General features: G+C 46.3%; 1 protein-coding gene across 6 annotated transcripts in view; it reads right to left on the bottom strand.

Annotated features, from left to right (window-relative positions):
* The window catches only part of LOC138968356 (uncharacterized), an 87,341-nt gene extending 78,546 nt beyond the window's left edge, over nt 1-8,795 (bottom strand). For all 6 annotated transcript variants that reach the window (XM_070340929.1, XM_070340912.1, XM_070340956.1 and 3 more), the window contains exon 1: nt 6,303-8,795. In XM_070340929.1, coding sequence (XP_070197030.1) covers nt 7,328-8,536 — 1,209 coding nt within the window. In that variant the 5' untranslated portion in view covers nt 8,537-8,795 and the 3' untranslated portion in view covers nt 6,303-7,327. The remainder of the gene's footprint in view (nt 1-6,302) is intronic.
* Between the last annotated feature and the right edge of the window lie 303 nt (nt 8,796-9,098).

Raw genomic sequence — 9,098 nt, 5'->3', positions numbered from 1 at the left:
GATCTCAGACTTCTTCTTCTTCTTCTTGGCGTTCGCAGAGGTTACACAATCAGTCCAGCACTGGTGATAAATGTTGTCGTTTTCTCCAACTCCTGTCGACTGCCGTATAGTTTGGTCTGCAAGGGAGTTGGTGACGGCCACACTTCTTTTCGTTCCTCATCTAGTAAGGGACATCGCTGTAAGATGTGTTCCGCTGTTTGGTCCTCTTGACCGCAGGCACAGGTTGGTGATGGCGCCAGCTTGAACTTTCGGTTCATGTGAGCATTGAGCCTGTTGTGGCCTGATGAGGTTGACTTGCTGCTCTCTGGACATTGTGTGGTAGTCATCTCTGTTTGTCCTTGGCCTCATCAATGCCTTGATGATTGTCTTCTGCTCACTAAAGCTGACACTGTTTTCAGGTTGGTCTTCCACGGCTCCTTCTTTTGCCAGCTCATCTGCCCTTTCATTTCCTGGTATCCCACAGTGTGCTGGTATCCACTGGAGGACAACTCTTCTGGTTTTTCTGACCATCTGTAATGCTTTGGCCAGCTGTGGGAGTTTGTCGTTCTCTAGGGCCTGAAGGACTGAAAGGGCGTCCGAGAGGAAGACAACTTGGTAGCAAGGGTCTGCGGAATCCTGAACGAAGGAGGCGGCCTGCATGAGAGCTTCTGCTTCTGCTTTATAGTTTGTGCAGTGTTTGCCAGTGGCAACGCTGGATGTAGCTGTATGTCCCCCAGGGAACTGGATGAGAATGCCTGCACCTCCATTGAGCACGGCGTTAGTTGCTGATCCATCGGTGTATACATGGATCCACGCCTCTTTTGGGTACTGTTCGTCGATCAGGGCTAAGGTGAGTGCCTGTCGAGCTGTGTCATTCTGATCTTCTCCTGAGGTAACATGTGGAACACTGGTGCAGATCTGGATGCCTGGTTTCTCTGTTGCCTTGGGGGTTTCCTCTTCTTCTTGAGTCAGAGGTAGAGTGTTCTGTGGAAGGACTTCCCTGTACTGTCGAGAAAGTCTCTTGCTCTCGTGTACAAAACTGCTCCGTTTAAGCCGGTTCTTGGTGAGGTTGCTCAGTCTGTGCTTCATGGGGTGGTCGGGTAGGCACTTGAGCTTCTCGGCCTGTACCATAGTCTTGGCTTCTCTTCTCTGACAGAGGGGTTGGATGGTGGTAAGCTTCTCCATTTCCTTGATGGGCGTGGATTTCATTGCACCGGTGATGAGTCGGAGGGCCTGGTTTTGCACACGGTCAAGGGTCTGCAGGTTTGTCTTGGCTGAGGTTGACCACGCTGTGGAGCCGTACTCGAGGTGGGGTCTGATTGTTCCCTGGTATACTGTCTTCAGTATCTTCTCGTTCGCTCCCCAGGTGGTACCTGCCAGCTTCCTGAGTATGGCTAGCTTGCGCCGGGCCTTCGTCTCTGCCTGTGCAATGTGTGGTTTCCAGGTCTGCCGTCTATCAAAGGTGACACCAAGGTATGTTGCTTCTTCATCCTCTCTCAGAGGAGTTCCACCAAGCCTAATGGTTCCGGCTTTCTGCTTTGGCGACAGTGTGAATAGGGTGGTGGAGGATTTCTCCTTGTTGATGGAGACGCACCAATCTTCTGCCCATGCGTTCAGCCTATCTGCCGCTTGCTGCATTCTGTAGGTGGCAGTACTTGCGTGCTCCTCCTTGCACCAGATCACAAGGTCGTCTGCGTAGAGAGCAGCTTTGATCCCCTTGGGCATCTCAGACACCAGATCGTCGATGAAGAGAAGGAAGAGTGTGGGGGAGAGGACTCCGCCCTGAGGGACGCCATGACGAAGGAGGAACTTCTTGCTTTTGGTCTGGTCGACGTTAACTCTTGCCCTGCGGTTATAGAGGTAAGAGCGAATCCACTGGTACATGTTGCTGGACACGCCTTTCCTCAGCAGTTTTACAAGGAGTCCATCTTTCCAGACCTTGTCAAAGGCCTTCTGAAGATCTATCCAGGTGACGAAGACCAGCTTCTGTTCCTGAAAGGCATCTTCAACTTCTTGCGCCAGGTAAGTGACCTGATCTTCAGTGCTGCGGAACTGTCGGAATCCAGCTTGTTCAGGGGCGAGGAGGTTCCTGGATTCCAGGTACCACCTGAGGCGCTCGTTCACAATTCTCTCCAGGGTCTTCACAACACAGCTGGTGAGGCTGATTGGGCGATAGCTGGTGGCCTTCTTTGGATCCTTCCCTTTTTTTAAGATGGGGATCATGATCGCTTCTCGCCAGGGTTGTGGTAGCGATCCTTCTTGCCAGCTGCTGTTGAAGACCTCGAGTAGCTTGTTCTCTGCTGCACTACCAAGGTGGGTTAGCATCTCGTTGGTGATGCCGTCTGGGCCAGGGGACTTCTTCGCCTTCGACTTTTTCAGAGCTGAGTGCAGCTCGTGGAGTGTGAGTGGTTGACTCATGGCGTCCACTGTCGACTGTCTGGCAGGTCTCTCTCTTTTCTCTCTTCTTGCTTCTCTCTGTTTCTCGGGGCTAACATGGAGGTTGCTCTCAGCTGCATAGCTTTCAGCAAATTGGTTGGCAGCATGCTTTCCAGTTAGCACCTTCCCGTTCTCTTCTAATGTGATCTTTCCTCTGCTGGTGTTCTCATCATTCAACTGCTTGGTGAGCCTCCAGAGCTTTTTGCCATCCTTCTCAAGGTTCAGAGAGCTTGTTTTCTCTTGCCAGCTTCTCCGTCTTGCCTGTAGCTTCTTTTTGAGAAATTTGGCTTTGGCTTCCTGGAGGCGGATGTTGTTGTTTTGTGACGGGTTGACTTCTGCTTCCCTTCTGGCGTCTGCCAGATCATCATCCAGTTCCTGCAATTCATTGCTCCAGTAGGGCTTATAGTCTCTCCTGGCACCCCTGGGAATGGACTCACGCGCTGCTCTGAGGATGCTCATGTTGAAGTCCTTCGCCACCATGTTGATGTCTCGACCCTCGACTCTGATGTCTTTGGTGAGTTCGCTGGTGCGGTGTCTAAAGAGGAACCAGTTCGCTCTTTTGTAGTTCCACCGTGGGAAGGAAGCTTCAGTGCAGGACTCCATGCCCAGGGTCAAAAAGACTGGCCGATGGTCACTTCCACCTAGCTGTTCTCCGACCTCTCTGCTGGTTAGCTGGTGCATGTCTTCCGTGCAGAAGGCTAGGTCAGGAGTTGATGTAGTGTGCCATCTTCTGGAGTAGAATGTAGGGCAGTCAAAGGGACTGTTCAAAAGGATGAGACCTTTGTCGTCCTGCCAGTTCTCCACCTCTTCTCCTCTCCGATCCAGGTGGTCATATCCCCAACTCTGTGAATGACTGTTGAAGTCACCCACCACGATGAAGTTGGAGGCCTTTGCGGGGATCGTGTCAAGGGCGAGGTGTCTATCATTGGGGCAGTAGAAGTTGACAAGATGGAATTCTGATGACTTCGTCTGGATTCGAATCACCTGATATTCGGAGTCCTCCATGTGCGTTTCTATCAAACAGGCATTGATGTTGTTCCTGATGAGGGTCAGGATTCCTCCTTTGCTTCGGTCTGTTCTGTCGGACCTAAGGCATTGGTAGCCTCTCACTTTGAAGGACTTTTGGGGTGTCAGGTGCGTCTCCTGAATACAGCAGATGTTGATGTTCTTCTCATGCAGGATATGCTCCAACTCTGTCTTCTTGTTCAGGATACTTTCTGCGTTCCAGTGCATGACCTGAAAAGGTCGCTGCTGACTGGGTTTCTTCCTGGTTGTGGTGGTGCCAGTCACTTTCCTCCCGCGTCCCCTGGCGTGACAAGACGGACGGGAGGGACCTCCAGTAGTTGAGGCTGGGTCCCTTTGAGGCATGGGACCCGACGCTGCTCCACCCTGGGGGGTCCTCAATGGGCGAGCGCCATTTCCATCTGTGCTGGTTGATTGTGTCATCATTTGCGTAAGTGCGTGTACCCGTGGTTTGTTAGAATGCGCCGTGCGGCCCGGGTCCTCCGTCTTCAGCATTCGGGGTTTTCTGTCGGGGTTACCTCACCCTTAGCTCATGGCCCGTACGTCCTACCCTGAGAGCACAGGGGGGAGGATTTTCGGGATCCCACCCGGAGCCAGTTTGGTCCGCGGCCGCAAGCGGCTGATCTCCATATCTGAAGACCGTTCCCCTATCCGCCACCCGGGGACGCGCTGGGTTGGGGGTGGTCGCCCCACTGAAAATCCCACACTGGGTTAAGAAAGATCAGCCTGTCCCAGAGATCTCAGACAATAGGAAGGTACTGTCTACAGGCGGATGCACATTTTTAACTATTAATTCCCATGTTGCACTTTAAAGGCGGTTGCCTGCAGAAGAACTTTGCGACTGATTTAAACCTAACATTTTGTGCAGTCGCATAGGTGCACAACAGACTTTTAATCTAAAGCGATATGATTTAGTCACGCTTCCCTGTAAAGTAATAGACTGTTGTCTAACGCTTCATTTTGAAGCATGGGAGCTTGCGCTTACCCCATGCCTGAGTTATCTTTCTTATTCTTGTCGTTATTATTCAACTCGATGAAGATGTGTCTTCATGGCGATGAACATACTTAATAATAACAATTATTTTGCAGTTGCGGTTCATGCAGTTGGTTAATTTATGTAAAGCATTTTTCTATGCAAGGCTTAGGCCTAGGGGAAGATGTTGGTTACTTCCCTTGACATTAGCTGTTGTGGAGTTGTTTAACTCACTGTGGATTCTCTTTCAGAGAATGCTGTGTCTGCAGGATTTTGGCTGTATTGTTACTTGTCTATATTTGTCATGATTATTTTGACAAATGATACAGTCATACATTCATTGGTTTATGCTTTGTATTATGTCATGTATGACTTAGAAGGCATGTTGTTTATAATTGTATTTTCTTTTCTTTTTAGTGCCTTCTTCTTTACACTGCTTTCTGGTTGCTACCAGAATAAGAATCTTGCCTTCTTTTACTGCTTTCTGGTTTGCACCAGAAATACATATATTGTTTCTGGGTCATTTATACACATAGTTATTATTTCTGGTTGCTACCAGAATAATATTGCCTTTTTAATTATACTGCTTTCTGGTTTGCACCAGAAATACATATTGTTTCTGGTTTTACACTAAATACATATTTTCTGGTTCTGTTATTGTTTCTAGCTGATTCTGGTACTGGTAGATATCAGAATTCATAATTGGTATTTCTGGTTATATGTAAGCATTGCTATTTCCTATATTAGAGTTCTGTTATTGTTTCTAATTTATAACTTATAGCATTGTTTCTAGTTGCTACCAAATTTAGCTAAACTGTTTTGGAATATTTATGATTTAGATAAGCTACCTGAGTGGTTATTCTTAGTTACATTTTCCTTCAATAAAAGATAAGTTAAGATAAGTTAAAGCAACCTCTGTCTTCGGTGTCTTAATTGTATGCTCCTCTGCCTGTGCTATATATCCTTTCCTTCCACCCGACCTTCCCACACATACAATGACTAGAACAACGGGTAGAGTGTGTCTCGCTGTCATTAAACGACTTCGTGTAACAACCTTCTACAAACAGAAACTGAATCTTGACATTTAATACGCATAATTATAGGAAAATGAAACATCGCATTTCTGGCATTGTTTGCATAAATGAAAAAAACTTGAATAGGTACTCCGATTATTTGAATAACTGTAACACGTAATATGTTGCTCTGATTAGCAAAGGAATACTTTGCCACACAGAAATGTCTGTGGCTAGCTGTAAACCACTGTACGTGTTGTTCATTTTTTGTTTTAATGGTTACAAATTATCAAATAAAATTTTTAAGTTCTCTTTTACCATTTTCTTCGACAGTTTTGCTGGCATACAGGACGAATAAAAGGCCAGCGTCAGCATTCCGTCTTCCAATGCGAATTTATAAGAAGACAGTCAATTTCCTAAAAAAAAAAAAAAAAATAGTACGCTCCGTTGTTAAAAGAGGTCCTGAATCTACGATAGTGGGAATGTATGTAAGTTCCTTGCGAATGCGAGTTGTCATTTCGTCACAGAGAGCACATAGCAGAATAGTAAATTCTATGTGTAGAAAGTTGTTTGAGTCGCTGCGCAAAATGTTCCTCAATTAACCGAAAATGTTTGAACATTCTTATTCTTCTTGCATTCTCATTCTTAAGAAGAAGAATGCTCAAAAGTTTTGATTTACTGAGGCACATTTTGCGCAGAGACTGTTTCCAACAAGTATCGTACGCTATAACTTTCATTGGTTATATACGAGTATATATTATTTAGAAATTTATAATGAGAGCGCTGCTAAAAATGCCAAAATGTGCACTCAATCGCTTGTACTTTTGAAGAAAAGTTAAATATATATATATGTATACATTTGTATTTTAAGAACTTACCTCAACTGGATGTCACGGTAGTCCGCGTCGACGACTTGAAACGTCTTCCACCTGTCCACCTCATTGTAAATTCTTCCCACCTTCACTCATTATGGTTGTAGACTGCGTCTGTCGCCCTTCCCCTTTCCATTCCAACACGATATTTGCCTTGCATGCAAGGTCAATGAGTTGTACTCGCCTGGCTGTCCAAGATACATTGTTTCATTTTTCCTTATTGAATCTCTGGCCCTAAAATATGACAGAAACTAATTGAACGATCTTTTATTCGCAACAGTCTTCTTCAAGGATTCAATACACTTTTCTTTCTTCCGAGATCCTCTGCTCGTTGTTGCCTGCGTCTGTGCGTCTGCCTCTGAGCCTATTTCTGAGACATGTGACACACTCCATTTGCTTTGCAATGTTCTTTAACCATAGAGTCGTCTTACAAGCAATAATGAACTTCAGTCCGTTTGTATGAGATAGAGTTTGCTAGGGAAGTCTTTCGCAGGCTTGATGCTGGTAGATGGTCCCGGTGATTTTGAAGTGCAACCTACAATGTGCCCACTGTGCTTAGCTCAGATGTTTGTCGTGATTTCACACGGATTGTCGTCTGAGCTCGCGGATGCATCGCCGTACACATGTTCCTTCTACACTCCTGTTGCTCAAATATAGTGGAATAGTCACACATTGCAAAGATGAATATATGTCACCGAATAGGGAGATCATCGGTATTAAAAACGTATAATAAAGTCCCTGTCATTGTCAATGTTTTTGAAATCTTTACTATCACTGGTTTGTTGTTTATTTCGTTTGCACCAAAGCTTTGTACCAGCTTTCTTACGACAAATCTGCGATTATTTCATCGTCCAGCAACAATAGAGATGTCCAAAACATGTTTGTTGATTCTTGTCACAATTGTAAGTGAACGAAGCTTATTTCTTCGTGCGAAGCGAAATAGCATTGTAGTTAAGGTGCACATGTCCATAATTGAGAAGAAAAAAACGTTTGAAGAAAACTCTTGCACGCACTATTAGCAAACCGTGGCTTTACTTGATGTGGGAGTATTCATCATCGATGACCTCCAGTCTTTTCTCCCTGTCCACCTCATTGTAAGGGTCATCACTCTCTGCGTTCAGGTGATTGTACACTCCACCTGAATCGTCTCCATCATTCTTTTGACCAGAACTCTTTCCTGCAAAGTCCAGTGTATTGTAGTTCCCCGTTTGTCCTTTGGAGACTTTCACAGTCGGAGTGTGTTGCTGTCCCACTGTCCCTCCTTTCGGAGCGTGGTAGGCGCTGAAAGGTTGGCTCCCTGAAGAGTCACGTTCAAGAATGTGGTAAACTCCTGTTGCATATGCATGTCTTTCTCCATTCACGTCGGGGTCTTTGGCGTATTGATACAACGCTGTTTCCCCTCCTTTTCCGGGATTCCTTGGATCTTCTTCAGGATAATCGTAAACTCCATTCGTTTCACTGCCCTCTGCTCTTGCAAGGGAATAGTCCGATGTTGGTTGGCTCTTGTCTCTGTTACAAGCAGGCACCGGATAGTTTTGATATTGCCTTGTTGTTCCTTTGGAATGTGTATTGGGATTGGGATTTCTTGTTGCTGCAGACGGCAAGTTGCCATTTTCCGCTTTGATTTCGTAAGGGTCGTTATCAGCAAATGTCGAATCGTTTGGCACTTTGCTGCAGTCAGCAGACTGGGATCCGTGCATGTTTGAGTACTGGGGGGCTGCAGAATCTCCTGCTCCATCTGCATCTTTGATGACGTTGGAATAGCTCACTGCAGACTGTGGTCCTGAAAATGTGAAAGGATGATTTTCATATCCTAAAACTGTCGGAGTCGCGTTGACGCTGTTAACAGTACGTCTGTCGTCTCTGCCAACGGCGCGTTCTCCATTCTGTGATGTGCCGGTAACTGCTGCGTTCTTCTTCGTCTTATTTCTGAAACACGTTTTCCACAGATGCAATCGTTTTCGTCGGTACAGCATGAAGATGACAACTGTCACAGCAATGACAATCACAACAAACACAATTCCAACCACTACACCTGCGTCGTTTGAAGCGTCCGTGGAGACGTGTGAACCAATCGGTGTTGTTCTTCCTTCTTGTGTTCTAGTAGCTGGCGACGGTACAGTACCTGAAGTGTCCGAGGAAACGTGTGAACCAATCGGTGTTGTTCTTCCTTCTTGTGTTCTAGTAGCTGGCGACGGTACAGTACCTGAAGTGTCCGAGGAAACGTGTGAACCAATCATTGTTGTTCTTTCTTCTTGTGTGTTTGTTAGTGGTGACAGTACTGTACTTGTTGGTAAATGTGAACACGGAGCTTTGATATAATGTATAGAATTTATAAGAATCCTTCTGACAACTCCAGTGACTATTCTGGCCTCTACTGTGATGGTAAAGTTATCCTTGCTCTGAATAGGTATACCAGCTGTGTGCCACACACCTATTCCTGCGTCTGCTCCGTTCCAGGCTGCCAGCTCTCTACTGTCATCGCCTAGCTGCTCTATACTGTCGTCTTCGTCGTCCTCGTCCGTGACTCTGATTAGTAGCACCCTCATGCTAGTGTTGTTTAGATCAAACAAGTATCGTATCTGCAAACAGTGTGTTTCTTGGCCTGTGGGGCAAGCCGTTCTGCTGGTCACGTTTACTTCCGACGAACCGGAAGAGCCAAAAGCAGCACTGGATCTTTCATTGGCCCAGCCATTTGATTCAAATGGCCACTTGCACGATCGCAGCCCACTCGCAAAAGTGCAGTTGTCCGGTGCATCGCTGACACAGGTAGACTGACCGTCAGCAAGGTTCGCAGTGAAG

Source organism: Littorina saxatilis, linkage group LG1 (assembly GCF_037325665.1).
Source record: "Littorina saxatilis isolate snail1 linkage group LG1, US_GU_Lsax_2.0, whole genome shotgun sequence".
Classification (NCBI taxonomy): domain Eukaryota; kingdom Metazoa; phylum Mollusca; class Gastropoda; order Littorinimorpha; family Littorinidae; genus Littorina; species Littorina saxatilis.
Note: the sequence above shows the minus strand (reverse complement) of the source record. Positions and strands in the feature narration are given on the sequence as shown.